Here is a 25,325-nt window from a genome sequence, read left to right as displayed (position 1 = left end):
TGGAGCAATGGAGAGGTGAGAGTCTGGGCCTCTTCTGAGTTTTTTAACTTAAGAGGTTTTCTTAAACATTAAATTACTTTTTTATCCCCACAACGACTTCCTATGGCAGATGTAGCAGGAGGCATGTAAGGGGAATGGGAAAGGTGCAGCAGACTCTTGAATGTATAGGTCATTTATATTATGTAAAAATTTTTTGACTTCCAGTAAGTAAGTTACATATTTTTATAGTGAATATTTTCATATTTAAATGAAAAACTTTGGGTAGATTCAGTTTGGGTGTGTTATAATTTTTTTTTCTGTGAAACATTCTTTTGTTTGATGTTTCTTACTCATTATCAAATTTTTCTATCATTTATTTTGTGCAGCTATATAGGTACGGTGTTTCTAAACATTGTGTAAAAATTAACAGCAAAAATGCAGAGTCTTTTCAGTTTCACATTCAGGATTATTTTGGTAAGGAAAGTTTATGGGCTGGAAAGGGAATACAGTTGGCTGATGGTGGATGGCTCATACCCTCCAATGATGGAATGGCTGGAAAAGAAGAATTTTATAGGTACTCTCTGCAAAAAGAAATTTTGTATTAACTAACTTTTGTATGTTCCATCATCTCTCTCTTCCTCACAAGTCCCTTTTTACCTTTCCTTATCTCTCCTGAACTTAAAAATTTGGCTAGAAATCAGAAGTTTATACATTGAATCATTTTAAGTACATGTGGTTCACTTGATATTCTGTTGAAATCTTTTGAAAAGTGAATTTTGGTTTGTCTTAGGATTTAGTGAATTGGTTTTTCTTAAATTAGGACATTATAGCTTTTATAAAATAAAAACTGATAAGAAAGGTTAAGTGTGAGTTGGCCTTATTGTAAACCCACACACATGTGTATACTTGTGTGGATATTCTCTTTCATTGTGTATTTCAGTAAATATAAAATATAAAAAATAAAGTTAAACAGAAATACTTAAATATCAGTAATACCAAGTGACTAGAAAACTCCAGTGCCCTAAAAAATCAACAGTTTAGGAACTATATATCCTCTTAGGATTCTAGTGTTTATACAAACATAATTTTAAATGTTTGCTATCAGGGAGGTATTACCTCATGCCAATGACAAGAGATAGGAAACCTTTCTCCTGTGCCCTTATTTTTGAGATCTCAGTATATCTTTTTAAGTTTATAGTTTTAAGAAAAGTGTTAAAATATTTTTTTCTTAAATTTTTGTTATGTTTTTGGAGTATTTTAAAACACGAATGTTATTTACATCTTGGTACTTGTCCCACATAACAAATATCAGCTGTTGATTCTAGTTGGAAAAGTAACAGCTGTATCACTTAATTGTATTAGGTAGACTGCATAGTGTAGAGGTTGAGTGATTACTCTGTAATCAGGTGGGCATGGTTCAAACTGCATTGTTGAGGCTCAAGCTGTGTTTTTGATCATTCAACAAATATTTATTGAGAACCTACTATGTGTCCGATACTATCTTGGGTACTAGGGATAGCAAAACAAAAAAATCTCTGCCCTAATAAATCATATATTCTAGTTTGGGACAGGGAAAGAAAATTTTAAAAGGGAATAAGTAAATGGTATAATATATTAAAAAGTGATAAATACTTTGAAGATAAAGCTGGAAAAAGGGGGTAAGAGAGAGTTAGGTGAGGAGAGGTATACAATTTTTTAAATAGAGTAAGAAGGCAATGTGTAAGGGTACTGATGCTAGTGGTTGGTAGATAGGAGGGTGGAAGTTTATGGAAGTTCTCTCTTAATTACTTCTGTTTATGTAGTGCTGAGAGTGAGAATGGGAAAGGAGGAGGAGTTGTAGATTTGAGCAGATATCAAGAAGAGAACCAGGACTAGAGAAGGAAGTTCTTAGGTGATTTCTAAAAACAATCTCTTTGATAAGAAATATATAATCTAAAATATAATTATTTTACAGTAAGGATCTCATTTTCCAGTTGAAATAATTGTATTGACTAACATGTTAAGTGAAATTTTTATTAGCATATTTTGATACATGTCATTTTCTAAAATTATAATACTTATTACGTTAACTCATAACAACTTATTGAATGATCTTGTACAATTTAGTTTTTGTGCAAAGAATAGTCGGGGTTATTGAATTCAGTATCATCTTACCTGGTTTTTATTATTTCTTCTACTTTTATTTGTTCAGAGCTCTGTGTGACACCCCAGGTGTGGATCCAAAGCTTATTTCTAGAGTTTGGGTCTATAATCATTATAGATGGATTATATGGAAACTGGCAGCTATGGAATTTGCCTTTCCTAAAGAATTTGCTAATAGATGCCTAAACCCAGAAAGGGTACTTCTTCAACTCAAATACAGGCAAGTTTAAAGCGCTATATTAAGTAATCATATATTGTATGGGTCAGACTTCTGTGCTGTCTGTGACTTGCCCATCAGAGCCAGTTGTTGGTGACAGCTGCCATCCCACACTGCTGTTCAGTTGTATAGCGCAGTTCTCTTGTCACCCTCCAGCCCCCACTTAAGAGCAATCACACATTCATACACCCGCTGCTTCCCTCTTCTCCCACCCTCTCCTTAACCTCTTGGCACATGAGAAGAATATGAATTACTAATTTGATCGGCTCTTCAGGGATTGCTAGTAAAGAATTTTTGCATTTTGGGGGTTTTAATATTTAGTTCATATTTTAGCAGTATAAAACTTAATATATTACCAGCTACCAAATTTTAAATTCTCTTCAGTCTCAGTATTCAATAAAGGTATTTAATTTTTATTCTCAATTATTCGGTGACTTTTTTTTACAATGAAATTCTAGACCCACAATTTCTAAAATAATTCTTTTTTTTCCTTTTAGGTATGATATGGAAATTGATAGAAGCAGAAGATCAGCTATAAAAAAGATAATGGAAAGGGATGACACAGCTGCAAAAACACTTATTCTCTGTGTTTCTGAAATAATTTCATTAAGCACAAATATATCTGAAACTTCTAGCAGTAAAATTAATAGTATGGATACCACAAAAGTGGCCGTTGTCGAACTTACAGATGGATGGTATGCTATTAAGGCCCAGGTGGATCCTCCCCTCTTAGCTCTCTTAAAGAACAGTAGACTAACTGTGGGTCAGAAGATCATAATTCACGGAGCAGAGCTGGTGGGCTCTCCTGATGCCTGTACGCCTCTTGAAGCCCCAGAATCTCTTATGTTAAAGGTAAATTAAATTAATGTACACTCTTGGTAAAAATCAGTCACTGATTCAGTTAAATTCTAGAGAGAGTTTACATTTAAATTTTAAAATTTACTTATGCCTATTAACGATGCTTCGTTTCTTGAAAATGTACTGATACTGTTATTAGTTTAAGTGGCATATTTCTCAGATAGTTAAATATTTGTGTTTTTGGAAAGCCAGAGATATTTACTGAGCTGAAATAATGCAGTTGCAAGTTAAAGAGCAGGAGTAAATTTGCACCGGATGTTTGATTTTGGTACCTGTAGCCCTCATGTTGTTCTCATAGTATTGCTCTGCCTCCACTGTGATTACTTGGCCAAATCTCTGTTCCAGTATGATTAGAACATTAGATTTCAGTGATTCTTGGATATAGAATACTAAAGTACACCTTTCATCTCTATGTAGATTTAAACCTAGATAACAGGACTTTGTCATGTTGAATAGTCTGTAATACTGCTATCAGAAATGACTGCTAATGTTGCACATTCAGATTCACTTTTGAGGTAACCTTGTAAAGAATTTACTTCTGTTGTATTCTGGATCACTGTAATTCAGGAAAGCATTTTAATAAATCAATCATTTTTAAGTTAAAGAGATAATTTGTCATTAACTTGGGTTGCTTTTAGTCAAGCTGAAACAGGCTTTTGTTTTATGTTGCTTAGAATACCAAAGTTGCACTGGCTTTCAATTTTTGTTTTATCAAATCAATATATGTGCATAATTTCAAAACTCAAGTAAAATAAGGTATATAGCCCCACATACACAAAAGCAGTCACTGATGCAACCCTGCCTAACCTCCCTTCATGCTCCCCAAAGGCAGCCACTTCCAATCTCTTTGGCTATTTCTTTTGCTTATACTGTTAGGTCTTCTTTTCACCTTCAGTTTAGACATTAACTGTTAGCTTCCTGCTATAAAAGATGAGGAGTGAAGTCAGTATTCAATGTTTATGTTATAATGACTATGAAAAATATTTTTTGCAACTCAGCATACAGTATACCATGATTACATTTCCTTTCGTTACAACTTACTGCTTTCCCTGGAGTTATTAACTGTCTTGTCTTTTTTGTCTTTCTTAATTTTCTTTATCCTTATTACCAACTCATTCCCACACAGGAGCCATATAAAAATTGTCTCACTATGTTAAAATACCTTTATCAGTTCCATTTCTTTTTCTTGGAGATTCCTTGGATCTCTCCATGTTCCTGCTCAGTTCTGAACTGGTTATCTTCTATGTATGCTGCACAGTTATTCTTGAAATTATTTTCACCTCTTTCTGAGTTAGAAAGCCCTATACTCTGAATTCCATACCTTTCTAGATGTATTCCCTAGCTTTAAGGGCACACAACCGCCAGAGGCTTCTTGAGAAAGGAAACATGCAGCGTTTTTTTATCTTATTACAAGATTGGCTGAATATAGAATTTGAGGTTGAAATATTATAATTCTTTCAGAATTTTGAAGACATTTCCTCTATTACCTTCTTGCTTCTGGTATAGTTTCTGTTAAGTTCAGTGCTGGTCTTATTCCCAGTCCTTTACTATGTGATCTGTTCCTAAGACGTTTTTAAGATTGTCTCCATCATTCTGAAATTTCACAATGAGGTGATTTGGTGTCAGCCGTAAAAGCAGGAAAATTATCATAAAATCTGAAATAGAATTGAATACAGGTATATATTTAACTTATAAATCAATTTATTAATTTGTCCAGATTTCTGCTAACAGCACTCGGCCTGCTTGCTGGTATGCCAAACTCGGATTCTTTTCCAATCCTAGACCTTTTCCTCTTCCCTTGTCATCACTTTTCAGCGATGGAGGAAATGTTGGTTGTGTTGACATAATTATTCAAAGAGCATACCCTATACAGGTATGATGTATTCTTGAAACTTACTCTGTATTTCTTTCTTTAGAGACAATTAATTTGAATGATTGCTCCCTACCCTGTATTTCTGTTTGACACATTATTACAGTGGATGGAGAAGACATCATCTGGATTATACATATTTCGCAATGAAAGAGAAGAAGAAAAGGAAGCAACAAAATATGCAGAAGCCCAACAAAAGAAACTGGAAGCCCTGTTCACTAAAATTCAAGCAGAATTTGAAGAGCACGAAGGTAAAATGAGTTGTATTTACAAGATCTTTTTTTCAGAGTTTTAGAGGCTTCTAACTGGGTGAATTGTCTTTGAGTAATAGATTTTTTTTTTCTAATTCTGAATTTTTTCTGATTTGAAAAAAAAAATTACATAGGTAAACAGATAAGCATTGAATTGGCCCCGAAATATCACATCTTTATTCAACATAATGAGTTTTTAGATCCTCACAAATTGTCTTAGGCAATTAAACATTACATACCTACAGCACTTTTCAGAAGTCTTAATTAAACTGGCCCGTAAGCTTTAGTACTAAAGTATTTGTAGCATCAATTTTTGGTATTAGAGTAAGAAAAGCAACAAGGGAAAGAACTATCAAATTATTCTCCCCAAGCTGTTTGTCATTCTCTTTCCTCTGTGTCCTTATCTACATAATAGAACTTGCATTTTTGCTGTTGTAGTTGTTGATCTTTATGTTTTTATACCTGGAACTAGAGCTTATTTTCCCTGTGGCATCAATTTGAAAAATAAAAATTATAGTGTTTTATGCTTAAAGGATGTGAAATTTTACTTTTTTTATCTACCTTTTTTATTGCAGAAAATTTTATGTTCTGCATTTCTTCATGATTTTCTTTATTTTTTTTAAATTTTATTTTATTTTTTATACAGCAGGTCCTTATTAGTCATCAGTTTTATACACATCAGTGTATACATGTTAATCCCAATATCCCGATTCATCACACCACCACCACCCCCCCGTCGCTTTCCCCCCTTGATGTCCATACGTTTGTTGTCTACATCTGTGTCTCAATTTCTACCCTGCAAACCAGTTCATCTGTACCATTTTTCTAGGTTCCACATATATGCGTTAATATACGATATTTGTTTTTCTCTTTCTGACTTGCTTCACTCTGTATGACAGTCTCTAGATCCATCCACGTCTCTACAAATGACCCAATTTCATTCCTTTTTATGGCTGAGTAATATTCCATTGTATATATGTGCCACATCTTCTTTTTCCATTCATCTGTCGATGGGCATTTAGGTTGCTTCCATGACCTGGCTATTGTAAATAGTGCTGCAATGAACATTGGGGTGCATGTGTCTTTTTGAATTATGGTTTTCTCTGGGTATATGCCTAGTAATGGGATTGCTGAGTTGCATGGTAGTTCTATTTTTAGTTTTTTAAGGAACCTCCATACTGTTCTCCATAGTGGCTATATGAGTTTACATTCCCACCAACAGTGCAAGAGGATTCCCTTTTCTCCACACCCTCTCCAGCATTTGTTGTTTGTAGATTTTCTAATGATGCCCATTCTAACTGGTGTGAGGTGATACCTCATTGTAGTTTTGATTTGCAGCTCTCTAATAATTAGTGACGTTGAGCAACTTTTCATGTGCTTCTTGGCCATCTGTATGTCTTCTTTGGAGAAATGTCTATTTAGGTCTTCTGCCCATTTTTGGATTGGGTTGCTTGTTTCTTTAATATTGAGCTGCATGAGCTGTTTATATATTTTGGAGATTAATCCTTTGTCCGTTGATTTGTTTGCAAATATTTTCTCCCATTCTGAGGGTTGTCTTTTCGTCTTGATTGTAGTTTCCTTTGCTTTGGAAAAGCTTTTAAGTTTCATTAGGTCCCATTTGTTTATTTTTGTTTTTATTTCCGTTACTCTAGGAGGTGGATCTCATGATTTTCTTCATTGTTTAACTCCATGTTCTAAATAAATTTGCAGGAAAATGGGACTCAATATTTGATTTGCTTAAAATTATCACTAGCTCATAATTAAGTGAATCATGAAATCATTTACTTACATGAAATCACTTTCATGTAAATCATGTAAATTTCATGTAAATCATGAAATTTACAAATTGCTCTAATGAAGTAAACTCTTTGTAGGAGAACTTATTAAACCATGAATACACTAGTTTCAAATTTTCCTGGAGAACTTTTAGCAGATAAGTGGTTTATTTTTAACCTTCCTTCTTTGGGTGTTTTTTTTGTTGAGTTCTCTAGTTTTCAGAGTTCTTAAATTTATAGTTCAGCTAATTAGTGTTGCTTTTTTCCTAGAAAATATAACAGAACGATGTATACCATCACGTGCACTAACAAGACAGCAAGTCCGTGCTCTGCAAGATGGTGCAGAACTTTATGAAGCTGTGAAGGATTCACCAGACCCAAGTTACCTTGAGGTGAGAGAGTAAGCTGGCCTACAGTGAGGCTAATCTTCATCCTTCAAGGTGGAAAGCTATAGTCACTCATCTGGCCACTACAGGAAGCACTGTGTTGAAATGCTGTGTTTCTCCAAGGGATGTGTACCTCAGTGATGGGGTCCTCAGTGATGTACCAAACCAGGGTGCTACATTTCTACTTCTGTACCAAATAGAGGATGAGAGAGTTAAATAATTTATATATTAAATATGGTTTAAAATGCAGGCAAAACTTGCTTATTTTTAAGATAAAACAAGTACCTTCAGAGCACTGTCTCAGTTTCCATGTTCTCAGCTCTTTCTCAGATCCTACGTAGAGTTTATTTCATAATCCTCTACCTTAAGGATACTTAGGTGGAAAACTTTCAGAAGCACATAAATGTGTTACAAATAGCATAGGCTTTAGATCATGGCTCAACCATTGATTAGCTAAGCAAACTGGATATGAAAGAGCTATAAAATGGGCACAAAAGATGTTTTAGGATCAAATTGGATAATGTATGTAAAGGGTACTGTTAACAAAGTTCTATGTAAATGTTATTATTAGAGTATCATTTCATACATTAAGGTAGGCTACTTCCTAAATTTTTAGACACCTGGGTATCTAATTAATGCAAATTCTAGGATTAGTTTGCAAAATAGGGAGGAGGGGAAGTTTTAGGAAAACAGTTTATTGATTAATCTCATTTATTTGATGACAATAAATGTTGTATATAACCTTAACTTCCTTAAATAATGGGACCTCAAAATAAAGAATACTCTGCTCGGAGAGTGAGCAGTGCTATTCTGAACAGAATTCCCTTATATTCCCAAATGTTACAACTCAGATTCTCCCTGTGGGAAGTGAGTCTGTTTCAAGCCTGTGAGTATACTTGCTACAAGTCTGTAAGGCTTTATTATGCTCTCCTGAGAAATTATTTGCCTCTGTCTCTTTATGTTTGTTGAAGCTTATGAAGATAGTTTTAATTTCATCCATAAAATTTAACAAAATGTTATTCTGGTTTCCTTTTATAAAATTTACTTATAAGGAGAAAGGGGGTAGAATGAGAGTTGGAGGACTAAGTTCTAGACCTGGCTCTGCCCCTGTGTAGCTGGACAGGTGATTTCTCTCTCGGACCTCCTCTCTGCCATCTGCCAGGGGAAAGCCTGAGAGTAGCTTATCTCTAAGGTTCTAAGTTTATGTGATTCTATGAGAGTCACTGAATCATTCTCAGAGGGAAAAATTGCCATCAATTTCTAAAATACCCTGTTAAGAGGACTTGTTTTCAGTGACAGTGTTTAGTATTGTGGGACTTCTGAAATCACATATTGTTTTTTTAATTCGTGTTTAAGCTAAACACTGCCTATTTAGGAAGACCTTTGTAGGGCACAGGGATTTTATAATCTCCCTTCTCAGTATAGATTAGGGTATTAACATCGGTAAGTCAGCAGCAGTCTAGTAGGTTATATGTCAGGATTTCTATTTATTTTATTTTTGGTTGATTTTTTTTTTTGTTAATACTGGGTGAGGTTCCCAGGACGTTCAAACACCAGTTTGCTAAATGATTGGGAGAGAAATGTAGAGGCAGAGCTAAGTGCTTGTAGTACATATTTGTTTTAAATTGTATCTACTGTTCCAGGGTTAATTAAATTATACTATAGGGGGATAAGAATGAGTCCCCTTGACTCAACCCCTTCCTATATGCCTCTGTAAATTATTTATTCTGTCTGTACCTCAGTTTCACCATCTACCACATGGAAACAGGAATAGTACCTACCTCATAGGATTATTGTAATGATTAAATGAATTAATACATTACCCACACATAGATCTATTTCTCAAATATAATAGGCATTCAGATGTTAACCATTTATAATGTCAGTGTTGATGATTATGATTATCAGAGTATATTTATAAGTAAGGGTTGTTTTGGCCCTAGGTAAATTTTTCATATTTATTTATTCATTCATTCATTCATTTATGGCTGCGTTGGGTTTTCTTTGCGGTGCGTGGGCTTCTTATTGTGGAGCGTGGGCTCTAGGCCTGAGGGCTTCAGTAGTTGTGGCCCACAGGCTCAGGAGTTGTGGCATACAGGCTCAGTAGTTGTGGCTCATGGGCTCTAGAGCACAGGCTCAGTAGTTGTGGTGCACAGGCTTAGCTGCTCTGTGGCATGTGGGATCTTCCCGGACCAGGGCTTGAACCCATGTCCCCTGCCTTGGCAGGCTAATTCTTAACCACTGTGCCACCAGGGAAGCCCTGCCCTAGGTAAACTTGTTACAAAGATTAGTAAACTGTTTAAGTCACTTGAAAATATTTGTTATGTGATAAGCTGAGTACATTAATCTCAATTTTTATATTGTTACATCCTTAAAGTGAACTAAATTCTGTTGTATTTTGACCCCATTTAAAGAGATTCATTTACAATAGATGAGGTGGTTTGTTTCTATTTTGTTTGCTTTTTATTCCAAAATCATCTGCCTCAATGTACTCAATGGACACAGGGTTATTTTAGTGAAGAGCAGTTAAGAGCCTTGAATAATCACAGACAGACGTTAAATGATAAGAAGCAAGCCCAGATCCATGTGGAACTCAGGAAGGCTATGGAGTCTGCTGAGCAAGGGGAACAGATTTTACCAAGAGATGTTACACCTGTGTGGAAGCTGCGTATCACGAGCTGTAAGAGAAAGGAAAAAGATTCAGGTCAGTATGTAAAGTTTTTGTTTTTATCAATTTTAAGTTTAAAAAATTATTATTAATAAAATTATTTCAAATGGTAGATAAAATGTTAAGAGGAGCAAAAATGGGCTACCAGTACCCACAAAAGATAATATAACCCTTAGACCTTTATTGTCCTCAGTATTTATTTTTAAACAAGAACTCTCAATGATTATCATTTCTTATATTGTGTCTTTTTCCTCTTTCTCTAGTTGTGTTGAGTATCTGGCGTCCATCATCAGATTTATATTCTCTCTTAACAGAGGGAAAGAGATATAGAATCTATCATCTTGCAGCATCAAAATCTAAAAGTAAATCCAAAAGAGCTAACATACAGTTAACAGCAACAAAAAAAACGCAGTATCAACAACTACCGGTATAAATTTTTCATCATGATTTTTCAATTTTGATAGATGTGTATTTGTTTATTGAATCTACATATACTGATATTTTTTTTTTTCTTGTAGCCTTCAGATGAAATTCTATTACAAGTTTATCAGCCAAGGGAGCTGCTTCACTTCAACAAATTATTGGATCCAGACTTCCAGCCACCTTGTTCTGAGGTGGACCTAATAGGATTTGTAGTTTCTGTTGTGAAAAAAATAGGTAATACACAGTGTATTTAATGGTAGCTTTTTATTGATGCTTTTGAAAAACATTATATTTTAAAATTTGTCTTCCTTGTGATTCATTGGAGCTACTAATAGGTAAGTTTGGTAACTAGTGATTTGAAAGTAAGCTTTTTTAACCTCGATTCTTAACGAAAAGCAATTCTACACTATTACAGGGAAACAACTTACATCCCATTCTGTGCTACTTAATTTTAAAGAAATTGCTAGAAAATGTTTTGCATATTAGTCATCACTAGACAAATAATTATAATCTTCTGCAGTTCACTGAGCCATCAAGCCTTCACCTCCTACTTCAGTCTTTACCACTTTCCAACATCTTAGCCAAATTCATTTATATTTTATTCCTTCAGTATGACATTGCTCGTTCCTCCTTCCATACCTTGTTCCATAGATTTTATCTGAAGGCAAGTGTAAAGGCCCAACTATGTCTCATCTTAAGCACGAAAGCCTTCCATTTATTGATTATTTTGTGCCAGGCCCCCTCAGCACTTGGTTTCACCACTCTCACCTCCCAGAACGCTGTCCCTCATCCCCCTTCAGCTGTGTTGACACCTTCCTTGCTATTCTTTTTTTTTTTTAATTTATTTTATTTATTTATTTATTTTTGGGCTGTGTTGGGTTTTCGTTGCTCTGCACGGGCTTTCTCTAGTTGCGGTGAGTGGGGGCCACTCTTCGTTGCAGTGCGCGGGCTTCTTATTGCAGTGGCTTCTCTTGTTGCAGAGCAGGGGCTCTAGGCACGCCGGCTTCAGTAGTTGTGGCTCACGGGCTCTAGAGCGCAGCCTCAGTAGTTGTGGCACACGGGCTTAGCTGCTCCACGGCATGTGGGATCTTCCCAGACCAGGGCTCAAACCCATGCCCCCTGCATTGGCATACGGATTCTTAACCACTGCACTTCCTTGCTATTCTTGAGCCCACTTTCATCACAGAGCCTTTACACTCACTGCTGCCTCTCCCAGAAACCCTTTTCCCCAGGCGGCACATAGCTGGCCCCCTTGGCTCCTTAAAGTCTCTGGTCAAATGCAACCTCGTAAGAAGCCTTTCCCTGAGCACCCTTTGTAAAAGAGCTGTACTTTCTCTGCTCCCAGCCTAGCACTTTTACCCCTTTACTCTGCTTTATTTTTCTCCATAGCACCCACCAGCACTAACAATACATATTTATGGGGTTTTTTGTCTCCCTCTTCTGGAATGTTAGCTCTCTAAGGGCAGATACTTTGCTACTGCTGTATCCTCAGCTCTTAAAACAGTGCCTGGTTCAGGGTAGGGTCTCAGGTCAGTGGATTTCTTGTTTATCAACTGCCCTGTCACAGTTTCTCCCTTCCTCAGTTCCTTGGCTAAGGTTTATTGTCAATGTTTTCTTCACAAAGGTTTCAAATGTGCCATGTTCCATGAGTTCCTTATATGTTTGAAATCTGAACCTGTTGCTCTAATTCTGAGACTGTATTTTGGCAGCCATAATAATATGGGTTCTTGCTTCTTTCTTCCCTCAGAACTTTGTAGAAATTGCTCTTTTGACATTGAACAGTCTGGGACTGGCCTAATTTTTCCCCCATTTAGGTGATTGTCTTTTTATGTCTAGTTGTCTGAAGAATAAGTTTTTAAGTCCAAAAGTTTAAGCTATGTCTTAGTATAAGCAGTCTGTATACAGTTCTCCTGGAACACAGATGCCCTTTTAATCTGCAGATTCAGTGCTTTCTTTGTATCAGAGAAATTCTGTAACATCTTTGAATAAATCTATTTCATTTTTGGGATTTCTACTTCAAGGACAGCAGTTAGTCTTATGTTGGATTATGCTTCATTCACCATGATTATATCCAGCCTTTATGTCACTAGTTTTATTCTCTGCAATATATTGATATGTTTTATTCCTTGCTATTTGTAATGCATGCATTTGTCCCATTATGATAGTATACTGGTGTCCTCAGTTTATTTCTCTGGTCCTGCAGTCTCCTTTTTATCTTGCCGGGCTATTTTTCATCCCATATCCATATGCAAACTTTTATTTCATTGAGTATATGTTCCTATTAAGTTCAACAGCATGAATCAGTTTTGAGGACTTCAGAAATTTTCTTGTTCTTCTAGTTTTCTTTACTTTATGGGATGTGCTCTGTTTTTTGCTTTGCTCTTTTCCTCTTTTTATTTAACGTGTTTTTGTTTAGTTGTGTTTTAGTGCTTTGTGGGGTGTTCTTTGACTGTAGTATGTTAATATGCTACATGGTTTTTGTAGCATTTTATTTCATCTTGGTCATACTTGGGTGACTCCACTCGTTATATTATTGTTATAGACGATGCGTAACTTTTATTCAGTTCATCAGTATTGAATGCCTTTTATGTGCCAGGCACTTTTCTAAATGCTAAGTATATAGCAATGAACAAAACAGACAAGTATCCCTGCCCTCATGGAGCTTACATTATGGTCGAGGAGGGAGATCACAAACAAAATAAATAGCACATATAGTTTTCTTAGTATGGCTAAGGAAAAAAACTAAGTCGGGAGTGACAGGTAGGATGGGGGAAGGGGAGAGGAATGTAGCTTTAGATAGGGAAGTGAGGAAAGACCTTACCGCAAAGTTATGTGAATGAGAATTGAAGGACTAGAGGAGAGAGGCATGTGGACATCTGGGGAAGGCACATTCCAGGCAGGAGGAATGGCAATTACAAAGGTCATGTTACAGGAGGATCCTCCCTGGTTCCTTTAAGTATTAGTAGAGGCCAGGGAGTGAGCAGTAACAGCTGGGAGGAGGGAGTGAAGGACCAGGTAATGGCGTGGTCCTTGCATATACTCTTAACTTTTTCTCTGAAGGTTTCAAGTAGAGGCGTTGACACCACCTGATGAGGTTTTCACAGGATCACTCAGGCTGCTATACTGAGAATAGACTGTAGGGCGCATGAGACTCCAAACAGGAAAGTCAGCTGGAGGCTATTGTAGAAATTTAGGCAATTGAGAATAGTTTGGGGCAAACAAAAGCAATGGGAGTGTCCAGAAATTGTCAGACTGTGGTTGTATTTTGAAGGTAGAGGGACAGTGTGGATGAAGAGAGGAATCAAGGAGTGAGGGCCGAGGTTTTGGTCTGAGCAGCTGGACAAATGGAGTTGCCATTTCCTGAGGGGGCTGACCACGAGAAAAACAGGTGTGCAGGGAAGGTCAGGAGCTCAGTTTTGGACAGTTAAGTTTTAGTTGCTTAATTTACTTAGAGATTTCTACTTGACAGCTGGATATAGTTCTAAGGGAATGGACTGGGCTGAAGATATAAGTTGGGAAGTCATAAACATACAGGTGATGATTAAAGTCATGAGACTGGATAAGGTCGCTGGGTGTGGGAGTAGATAGAGAAGAAAGCCAGGGCCTGACTCAGGCCCGTCAGAAGGTATTTGATAGCAAAGAGAGTGAGGTGAGGCTAAGAAGGGAGGGGTCGGAGGTGGTGTCCAAAGAGGCAATGTGCAAAGCTCTCTGGAGACTGAGTCCGGGGAGTGCAGGATGAACTGGGAGCCTGGGCTTCTTGTGGAGACAGACATGTGATTAGTTCTCATGGTCCCACAGCAGACTGTGGTGTTGAGATGAGGTGCATGGGAGAAACTTGCCAGCATCCCACTGCAGTTCTTGACTTTTTCTCTGCTGTACTCAAGACCAATTTTCCCCCTTAGTTACTGTATGAGGGCTGCGTATTTCAGTTCCTATCCACTATATATTCCATATCCCTGGAAGATATTAACTCTGTTCTAGATCATTTTCCCTAGCTCAGTGAGTAACCTCACCTATTACTTTGCTGAACCATAAACTGGGTGGCTTAAACAACATACTGTCTCACAGTTCTGAAGACTTGAAGTCCAAGACATTGGCAGGTTTGGTTCATTCTGAAAGCTGTGAGAATCTGTCCAGTGCCTCACTCATAGCTTCTGATGGTTTGCTGGCAATCTTTGGCCTTCCGTGGCTTGCAGATGCATCACCCCAGTCTCTGCCTTCATCTTCACATGGCACTCTCCCTGTGTGCGTGTCTGTGTCCAAATTTCCCCTTTCTATAAGGACATTGGATTAGGATGTACTGAAATGACCTCAACTTGATTTTTGTCAGCAAATAAGGTCACATTCACAGGTTAGGACTTCAACATCTTTTACAGGACACAATTCAACCCATAACACAACTGTTATCCTGTCAGTCAACCTTGATCACCTGTTTTACACCATAGCCATTTTCATTATTTCTGATCAGAAGAAGAAAAAGTAAGGATACCCATTCTATTTGCTTTTCTTCAGATTTAAGGATAACAGAATTCTTAAAATGTGTGTCATTTCACCAATATGGGGAAGGAGACTAGAAGCTGAGCCCTCCTGTGTTTGGTTCTGTCCACAATCTTGTTTATTTCCTTCATCACCAACTTTTAAATTTTATATCAGGATATTCCTTATTTGTATGTTTTTGGTGGACATTTCTTCCTCTTTTTATTTTGACATCAAGTATGAGAGAAAATTTTCTATCAGAAAGTTTCGAAGTGCAGCCTTAAGCCTGAAATACCAGTTCTCCAATACCTAAATCTAATCATGATGTTTCCTAGCTTAAAACCTTTGGTGGCTCCCTGGCCCTTAGAAAATGAAACCAAAACTCCTTCAGATGCCTGAAAAAACATTCAACCTCCTGCCTTGAACCACCACCCCACATACCTCAGTTAAACTGTACAGTTTCACGTGCTTGATCCACTAAAGCATTTAACATTCCTACCTCTAAAAATTCATTCACTTTGCTTAGAATGGCCTTTTCCTTCCCATCTTGATGAATTTCCCCTATTCATTATTCAGCTTACATGTTGCCTGCTTCCCCATGGCCTCTGTAACAGAATGTGTTGTCATATTGCATTGAAATTTTAGCACCATAAGCAACAGGTTGTTTTGGAAATCCTGAGCTTTCTCTAAATTTAGTTATTTTGATTTGTTTTTACCATTAGCATACCAAAATGAATGGCCATATTTAGAGATTCCTTGTATTTTTCAATTGATCTAACACATACATAAATGAAGTTCGATTTTTTGTTTTCTACTTTTTGGATTTTGTTTTTTCCATTTTAGGTCTTGCTCCTTTGGTCTATTTATCAGATGAATGCCATAATTTATTGGCAATAAAGTTTTGGATAGATCTTAATGAAGACATTATTAAACCTCACATGTTAATTGCTGCAAGCAACCTCCAGTGGCTACCAGAGTCCAAATCAGGAATTCCTACTTTATTTGCTGGAGATTTTTCCATGTTTTCTGCCAGTCCAAAGGAGGGCCATTTTCGAGAAACGTTCCACAAAATGAAAAATACTATTGAGGTAAAATTAGCTTTGAGCATTATCATGCATGTTGGCATTTTCCTATTTCAAGTCAAATGTCAAGGATGTGGCAGCTTTTATGAAAATTGGATTGTTGATGTATAATGTAAGTTGAGTTTTCATCATATGTCAATTGTTCATGAACCTGAGGAGATATTGAGTGACAGCTAGCTGTCAGAGAGAAAAGAGTGATTTGAAAAGAACTGAATTAGGAAAAGTTGTGAGAAGGATGTTCAGAGATATATAGACCGTGTAGGCAAACTGGAAATTGGTTAACAAGAATTATATGAGTTACCCATGATTTACAGCACTTGGCAGTGTAATTAATTAATAACATTTAGAATCCAAATTTACATTTTAGGGACCTCCCTGACAGTCCAGTGGTTAAGACTCCATGCTTCCACTGCAGGAGGTGCAGGTTCAATCCCTGGTCGGGGAACTTAAGGTCCTGCATGCCATGCAGCACAGCCAGAAAAAAAATTTTGTTTAATTTACATTTTAAACTCTATATCTGATATTTTATACAGTTTATACCTGTTTTTGATTTGAAATAATACCAAATAGGAGAACAAAGTTTATTGAGTGCTTACTGTATGTCTGGCCTCATTCTAAGCCTGTCTCATTTAATTCTCCCACCAACATTATGAAGTAGGGCAGTGGTCCCCAACATTTTTGGCACCAAGGACAGGTTTCATGGAAGATAATGTTTCCACGGACGGGGGCGGGGGAGGAGGGGGCGGGGCGGCCGTGTGTGGGTCAGGCGGTAATGCGAGCGATGGGGAGCAGCAGATCGCTCGCTCGCCTGCCACTCACCACCTGCTGTGCGGCCTGGTCCCTAACAGGTCGCAGACCAGTACCAGTCCGTGGCGGGGGGTTGGGGACCCCTGAAGTAGGGAACTGTTTTCCCATTTCATTGATGAGAAACAGAAGTTAAGTCACACAGCCAAACTGGTAGAACCAGGATTCATACTTAAGCCATCTAAATGCAGAGCCCAAACTATTAACTACTATGCAATGCTGCCTCCCAGTAAAATTTTGGATTTTATAAATTGCTAACTTTTGAAAAATCTACAGAAGATAAGCTTCTTCTTTCTGTAGTTTAATATTTGAAACGTGTGTTAGTCAAAATTCATATAAATAAAATATTTTAAAAGCATTAGAGTAGCTAGCTATATAAAGAAAGTTTGTATGTTTTACCTAGACTTGATGCACATCGTGAAGAATAACACCCTGATTTATCTGGTTTCTAAACTGGGGGTTACATTCGTTATTTGGCTCCCATGCAGAGTACCTATTGCTTACATCCCAGATTTTCTCTGACACCATTCAAGGGCAGTTCAGAGATGACTGAGTGTCATTTATGTATCATTTTAAAGTTTAACAAAATGCTCTTAGAAATTAGGTTAAACCATAACCAAATTGCTGGTATTTGACCATTTGTGACTTCTGAAACAACAGTTTCATGTGGTATAACCAAATGTTATTTCAGTTAATTCTTGGAACAGACATGAAGCAGTTCTCATTTTACTCCTAACCTAAGGAGTACTCTGTGAGATGTTAGATGATTTACGGCTGTTAGGTAGTAAATAAAACTGAGACTTGAGTCCCAAATCCAGTATCATACGATAACTTGCTGATTAAACCAGATGGTTGGGAAGCTCTCTTACATTTCTTTATTTCCCTGACACACACACACACCTCTTTCCTTCTCTCCCTCTAACAGTTGACAGTTGCTATCAAATTTGGGGTGTCTCATCCTTTTTTTCTGGTCTGCATTTTTTGCTTCTGATTTTAAAGGTAACCATTTATCTTTTCTGAAAACATGAATGTGTAGGTTTGCATTTTACAAAACAGCTCTTCCAATTTATTTTCTTAGAATATCGATATATTTTGCAATGATGCAGAAAACAAGCTTATTCGTATACTTAATACAAATAATCCCAAGTGGTCCACCCCGACTAAAGACTATACTTCAGCACCACACACTGCTCAAACAGTCCTTGGTACAGGAAATAAGTTTCTGGTAAGTTAATCGAAATTTAAGGAATTTTATAAATATTATACAGAGAGGCAACAACATATTCTGATGTATACCTAGTAAACATGATAAAATGTAATTAAACTTAATTAGAAAGTGTCATTAATTGTTAAGTGCCTCCTGTAGGTATAGGTTATCTGGAAATTTTATCTTGTTTATTGAAGCCAGAGTGTAACACTCTTTGGGGCAAATTTTATAAACAGTTGCTTTGATTTTTAGCATTCCAAGTACATTTGATTGAAGAAACTTTTTTTGCCTGTGTCTTTTTGCTTGGAGGACTATTCTATATAATTAGGGTTGTTTCTAAGTTCAATTTGATTTAACTCTTTAAATCACAATAAAAGCAAATCAAGCTGAAGTCTGTAATATTGGCTAAGGACTAATTCTTTAGCTAACACTTGCTAAGTTATGTATATTAACTCATTTAATCCTCACAACAACCCTCTGAGATAAAAATTATATCCATTTTACGGATGAGGAAACTATGACATACAGGAGGGGTTAAGCAACTGCCTCCAGTCACAAAACTAGAAAAGTAGGAACACAGGCAGTCTGTATTCTTAAAATGGTTTTTAAATGCTTATCTTTGTTTAGCTTGTTAATAACAAAAAGGAAAAGATTAAAGCATAAGTTATGTCCCCTACCTCCTGTTTAGCTTTTGATCTTCATCTTTCTTTTCATGTCATTTTTATATCCTCTTATGCAAAAATATTTCCTTCTGGAATAATAATATGAATGTCTCTTGAAATCATAGCCACTAGGAGAATGAAAGTGTGTGGCATTTAAATATTTTTTAATGAAAAGCTAATTTGATTTTGTTTTATATATTGGGACATAATTATATAGGCTACTTAATTTTTTTTATTAGATGCCTTCTCCCAGTAGTGAGATGGATTATCAAAGTCCGTTATCACTTTGTAAGCTAAAAGGGAAGTCTGTCTCCACACCTGCAGCAGCCCAAATGACTTCAAAGTCTTGTTGCAAAGGAGAGAAAGAGACTGATGACCCAAAAACCTGCAAAAAGAGAAGAGCCTTGGATTTCTTGAGCAGATTGCCCGTACCTCCACCTGTTAGTCCCATTTGTACATTTGTTTCTCCAGCTGCACAGAAGGCATTTCAGCCACCACGGAGTTGTGGCACCAAATATGAAACACCTATGAAGAAAAAAGAATTGAATTCTCCTCAGATGACTCCACTTAAAAAATTTAATGACATCTCTCTTTTGGAAGGTGATTCAATAGCTGATGAAGAACTTGCCCTGATAAATACCCAAGCCCTTTTGTCTGGTTCAGCAGGAGAAAATCAACTTAAATCTATCAGTGAGTCCACTAGGACTACTCCCACTGGTCCAAAAGATTATCTCAGACTGAAAAGGCCTTACACTGCATCTGTGGTCAAAGAACAAGGGAATTCCCCAGCCGGGACTGAAGAACAGAAGGCTAATATGCAGGACACAAGTACAATGAAAACTACATCCAAGAGACTGCAAAGGCGACAAAAACCAAAATGATGATAAATTAGGTATTGATACAACCTTTCCAGTTTGTAAAACACATACAATTTCAAACTCTACATCAGAATTTGCATAATGAGAAAAAGGAAAAAGTTCAAAATTTATCTCTGTGCTTGTATATCACAGCAATGCTCTTCGCCTGCTTCTACTCTTATTTCCATTATATATCTTAAAACTGTGACTGTATATTAACTAATCAAGAAAAAAATCTCCTTTGAATCTTTATGACTAGATTTGGTCACTATAAATATTATTTTACAAACGAAGTAAACATACCTGTTTCTTTTAGATTGTGTCCTTACAATTAAAAGAAACTAGGTTTCTAAAGTGCAGTTCTTTTGACTCATATAATTCCTCTTAGTTTAGTTCCTATTTTAGGTTTGTTTTTAAGAGGTAACCCACTATGAACCAGTTTTCCTTAATGCACATGTTGGTTCTAATACAGTTTTATCCTGATCAAAAAAGTCAGGATGAGTAAGATGTTACAGTGGTATTTTCTTTTGACCAATTCTTTATCCTTAAGTCAGCGTGACTACAAGAAAAATAGAACCCTCAATGTACTTTCCTTTGATGATTCCATTGTGATCTGTAAAATTAAATTATTTATTAAAAGTTCAAATACTTTAAATCAGAAGCAGATTTCATAGTGTTAATTTGTTTTTGTTTGTTTTTTAACAAAATGATCGTCTGGACTGCAGCTTAAGAGAAAATCTTTTAAATTGGCACTGATTCTCCTTGCTTTATTTTTAGCCCTATCACAGGATTCAGCAGGTAGACCCTTTTAAACCTAGCTTTCTCTAACCACCAAAACAGAAGAGAACCATTCATTTGTTCCTTTAAGTTTCATAGAGAAGAAAGAGAAAGCAGTTACAACTAGAAGCTAATAGCATGGAGAATCAGGTCTTTTAATATGTCTTAAGTTTATATACAACATCATGTTTTTAAATCTTATTATAAACACATTCTAAAGCCAAGAATAAATCCTTTTAAAAAGCAATTTCCTTTCTTCCATAACTGTGACTGATGATTTTTCTCACTTCTGAAAATTAACATAATAGTCTATTCTACTATTCTTTCTAACTTAAGTGTTCTGCCAGTCTTATTAATGTGATTTTTGTTCATAAAAGTTTGATCTTCACATCCTAATCATTCTCCCAGTGATCCAGTCTAGAACAGGGAATAAAACTTGAGTCTCAGATGAAAAGAAAGAATTAACGAATTTAGCCTTTTTTGTTTTTTTTTTTTTTGATTCTTGGAAAAATTTAAGCTATAACCTCCTTCATTCTTCATTACCATTTAGACTACCCATTATGGAGACATCTAATGCACACACTCTTTTTTATAAATTGTAAATAATATAGCCAAGCTATGTAAGCAAAATGTGAAGCTTGAGTATATGTGGATATTATCCCCCCAAAAGTGACAATTTAATGATTACAAAGTCAACAATGTATACTGCGTGATAAATGGTGAAAGCAATTTGTGTTACTTATTCAACAATCAATCACTTAATGAGAGCCTGTTGTGTATACAAAGCACTATGCCAGCTCTGTGAGTGATGCAAATGTTAATACACAAAACAAGTCAGTGTTGAATGTTCAAAAAATTATATAAATCAGGAGCCATGGGCATTGAAAGAAAAAACAGATCACTTCTGGGTGGGATAAATATAGTTGGCGGCATTTAATCAATGATTTTTATGTTCGAATCAGGCAAATATACCGGGAAACTATTCTGAGCTCTTTAGGAGCTCTGGATCTATAACCTGGGACTACTTCTCCAAAGCAGCCCAGCCCAGGTGAACCAGAAACCCTAAGCAGAGAGAAGTAAAACAGGAGGGCTTGAAATCTGATCCTTTAGACTGCTCCTACAGAATCAAGGAAAGGAATTCCCATCTGGGCTCTCCGACACTTATCGCCTCTGCTTTCCTAAATGAGTCAAGCCATCCAGATTGACCTAGTTCTGCAGTGACCACATTGACTAGGATACCCAGGACCACCTGGGCCTGGAAAACAGGGGTACTGTTACGTGGATTATCATTATTATTAGAAGATTATTATGTGTTGATCTTGAATACACAGAATTTAGCCAAAACTATACCTTAGATTCATTCAGATTTACTAAATTTTAGTTTTGTTGACCAAACTTCGCTACTCAAAGGAGACACCAATTTTTAAAATGTTAATGAAGAAAAAATTAGTTACATTGCTGGTAGTCATCAAGATGTTCACTAGATTTCAATGTACTAGAAATGGAATATGAAAGTAATATAGTCTTTCTAATGTGTAGAGATCAAATAATAATAAGTAAAATATAAAGTTGCTTTTGTCTTTACCTTTAATAATGTCTCCTATTCATTAAAGAAGACTGGTAAATAAGGTTATAATATAGAAAAATTCGTTCTCAATACGGTAAAATTCTGTGGAATTTCTGTAATTAAGTTTTTTATGTTCTTAAACCAAAAAAATATTAGATTCAATGACAAATCCATATAAAGCAATACCATATATAATTTTTAATAACCGTAAAAGCACCATTATATAGAACACTTAATACTTCACAAAACATTAGAAAGAAGCTGTTGGCCAACAAGAAATAAAGCATACATCCTACATGGTCTTATCTGTGGTCTCACACCAAATTAATCTGATTCCAACCTTTTAAGATTTAATTTGGATTCATAAATTCACTATTAGTATAAGAGTTGTGGTAGAACTTCGTCTTAATACCACATAAAACACTGAGATTGCTCCTCTTAAGGCGAGCATGACTTTTCCATAACTCCATATAATCTACAGCCTGGGATGCTTCATTCCTTGTACTCCCAAAACTTTGGAGCTGCCAACCGATTAGACATGTTTATAGGCATAATTTTAAAAACTGCTTAATTATTCCTCTTAAAAATTATTGTTTTATAAAGGCAGGCTTGTTTTATTTACACTATTAGCTCAACAGCCAAAAGTTATTCAGGTTTAACCCTGTTCAATAAAGTGGTAGTTAAAACACAAGATATGACTTTAAATAATGATACTGATTTTCCTAAGTGGCTTGTATAGCTATTAAGAAAGATTTTAACAGACACTTCTAACAATGATACATTGCTAAAATAAAGGAATACTTTCCCAAGGTGTCTGCTTTGAAGGACAATATTCCCTTAGGTGTGTACTTTCTGGCATATTCATTTTAAAGGAAAATCAGTATCATCATTATAGCCACACATCTCACATTTTTGGATACATGGATGATCAAAGTAGCAATGGCATAAAATTTTTCCTGCCTCCTACTTCTCCCTCACCTTTCCAACTTTCCTGATGGAGATGAATTTCCTGAAAAAATAGATTACTTCAGAGAAAGTGGTTCTGAAGCTTTATATTATAAACACTTTAGTTCATTAATGAGCCTATGTGTCTGATTATGTTCTTGAGTATGTTCTCAGGTTTCAGTTTTAAAGTAATTCTTTCTCTAGAGAAAGGGACTTTGTTTAATCAAATCGGCAGAATTCTCAGCATCAGACCATGCATATAGGATCACTTTAACAAATGCCTGTTGAAGAGGAATGTAATGACTTCTGCTAAAAAACTTTCAGGTTTGACTATTTACAGTGGAATTAGAGCTCTGACTACAACTGAACGAAGAATAAATACCAAAAATTGAAGTAAAAACTGATTTAGGAAAATTCTGAATGCCTGTAAGAGAGATCTCTAATCCCCATGGTGACAACCACCCCTTCTGTTAAAGGAGCTCTCATTAGTGAAGCCGCCATGAGCCCTCCGGTTTGGGAACTCTGCGCAGGTGTCCCAGTACCCTGCACCGCCGGCAGGAGATGCATGGTTCCTGTCCTGGTTTCTGTTCGCTCTGCTTGGTTTTTCGGCATGCAGCACACTGTAAAAGGTAACATCATGTTCATACCGTTCTTTCATTCGGTGTATTTTCTCTCTTGGGACTCCATGAATGTTTCTTCTGCGTGGGGAAAAAAAAAATGAAACTGGTTAGTTAAGGCAGCATATCAAAATGATATAAATTCTTGTATTTTACAAGTCCTATATTATTACATAGATATGCACTCCCTATTCTCAGGATGGACCTCTGACAAAAGCAAAACATCGTGTTAAGCCGTTATCTTTCAGGCTCAACTCCTGTTTTTCCTGCTGCCCTGCACACTCCCAAACTACCCTGAGGCTAGCAAAGAGCTAAAGCTTCAAAAGTGCTTTGTTTCTGGAAATCTCAATTCTGTGCTTCAAAACATAAAAAAGCACCGTGAGATCTTTTTATTATGTATTTGCCAATTTGTCATGCATATATCTATAATCAATTATATCAGTCCTAGATACATCTAGATCCTTATAAAAACAATATTCTTCAATTCTAGTGGGCATGAGAATCAATTGGGGATGTAGTTTGAAATGTAATTACCAGAGATTCCATCTATGGAATGGGGTCCATGAACTAGGACTTTAACAACCACTCAGGTGATTCTGATGGGGGTGGTCCACAGATCCCTCTGGAAACACTATCTGCTTATAACCATAAGATGAACTAGACTTATTCCTAAAAAGTAAATTCTGATCTCACTGGTTACTTTAAATCACTGACGTTATCAAATAGCACAGATAATGAATATCAGAACCCATGCATTCAGTCAACAAGTTAGTATTATTTGGACATTTACTGCTTTACAAACTAGAAGCAGCATCTAGACCATAAATGAACCACAGACTGTTCAACATCTAAAGATCTGTTTAGCCTAAGTGCAAAAACATCACTCACAAGTGCAATCCCATGCAGAGGAAAGTGCTTTTAAATGTTCATTAATGAAGCATTTTAGCAGAATGTTAAATGTGTCCTTTTCAAGGACCAAGTCCAAGCCAAGATTTAGCATTTAGCATTATATTAGAAAACTGACCCCAAACTAAAGTCTTTCACATTAATAATTCCAAAGTTATCAATTTCCAAGAATTACCATTTCTGGCCTGAAAACTACCATGTCCATTTCCAGCCTGAAAAGATTCTTTTGTTCGGTCTGATATACCTGAAAATAGCAGGATACACAATGAGGAACTAGAAAAACAAAGAAGTACCTTGCTAACTCTTGAACGTTGAATTTCCAGCGAGTGTCAGGTTCTCGGAATATAACTTCATAGTTATTTTCAAGTGCCTGATTTTTCAAAAGTACATAAAACATTGAAGACATGGTACGTATGTTTGGGAATGTTTATGCTGCCATTTAACATTTACTATAAATCTTTTCTAAAATTCCTTTTGTTTAACCAGTAATCCAATGCCTTAGTTTATGTTAACAAATACAGTTGGTACATTTCCATACATAGCCACTCTCAGATTATATTACGGTTCCCAATGATAAACTGTGAATAATTCTATTTACCATGACGGAAAATTACAAAGGTTCTTTGTTTTGAACATTTCAAAAATAGATAGCTGAACTACTTTTAAATGCCCTGTCCACAGGAATGAGGAATGAACTCCAATGGCTTCTCAAAGTCCCTATGTGACTATCATAGACTCACTGCTGTCAAATGCCTTGGCCTATTCCTCATACCTTGGTTTAGAAAGTGAGAGTGCCATAGGCACAGAGCTTGGGAAACAAAAGTGGTTTCCACAACCTTTACATATTCTTCCCTCC

The 25,325-nt window shown here is 36.2% G+C and overlaps 2 protein-coding genes across 14 annotated transcripts in view; one reads left to right on the top strand and one right to left on the bottom strand.

Moving 5' to 3' along the window:
* BRCA2 (BRCA2 DNA repair associated) overlaps nt 1–25,325 on the top strand; it is a 60,664-nt gene that overhangs the window by 33,735 nt on the left and 1,604 nt on the right. Inside the window, exons 16-28 of one of the 8 annotated variants that reach the window (XR_003434804.1) lie at nt 366–373; nt 2,171–2,341; nt 2,836–3,190; nt 4,914–5,069; nt 5,173–5,317; nt 7,363–7,484; nt 9,984–10,182; nt 10,410–10,573; nt 10,665–10,803; nt 15,889–16,133; nt 18,010–18,156; nt 19,040–19,692; nt 23,423–23,575. Coding sequence is in view for 3 of the 8 variants with exons in the window: in XM_027116538.1 (XP_026972339.1) it covers nt 366–553; nt 2,171–2,341; nt 2,836–3,190; nt 4,914–5,069; nt 5,173–5,317; nt 7,363–7,484; nt 9,984–10,182; nt 10,410–10,573; nt 10,665–10,803; nt 15,889–16,133; nt 18,010–18,156; nt 19,040–19,681 (2,673 nt within the window). In the remaining 5 variants the exon portion in view is untranslated. Of the gene's footprint in view, nt 1–365; nt 554–2,170; nt 2,342–2,835; nt 3,191–4,913; nt 5,070–5,112; nt 5,318–7,362; nt 7,485–9,983; nt 10,183–10,409; nt 10,574–10,664; nt 10,804–15,888; nt 16,134–18,009; nt 18,157–19,039; nt 20,678–23,422; nt 23,576–25,325 lie in introns of those variants that run through there. The other 7 variants (XR_003434803.1, XR_003434802.1, XR_003434805.1 and 4 more) reach the window with 7 other exon arrangements.
* N4BP2L1 (NEDD4 binding protein 2 like 1) overlaps nt 10,053–25,325 on the bottom strand; it is a 35,117-nt gene continuing 19,844 nt past the window's right edge. The window contains exons 3-5 of one of the 6 annotated variants that reach the window (XM_027116551.1): nt 24,645–24,713; nt 23,594–23,644; nt 10,053–10,156 (exon numbers count right to left, since the gene is read on the bottom strand). In XM_027116551.1, the coding sequence (XP_026972352.1) occupies nt 23,601–23,644; nt 24,645–24,713 (113 nt within the window). In that variant the 3' untranslated portion in view covers nt 10,053–10,156; nt 23,594–23,600. Of the gene's footprint in view, nt 10,157–19,232; nt 19,326–22,176; nt 23,645–24,644; nt 24,714–24,762; nt 24,840–25,325 lie in introns of those variants that run through there. The other 5 variants (XM_027116547.1, XM_027116550.1, XM_027116549.1 and 2 more) reach the window with 5 other exon arrangements.

Source organism: Aethalodelphis obliquidens, unplaced genomic scaffold (assembly GCF_003676395.1).
Source record: "Aethalodelphis obliquidens isolate GAN/ISIS:26980383/991018 unplaced genomic scaffold, ASM367639v1 scaffold16, whole genome shotgun sequence".
Taxonomy (NCBI): domain Eukaryota; kingdom Metazoa; phylum Chordata; class Mammalia; order Artiodactyla; family Delphinidae; genus Aethalodelphis; species Aethalodelphis obliquidens.
This window is presented reverse-complemented; position numbering and strand designations above follow the sequence as displayed.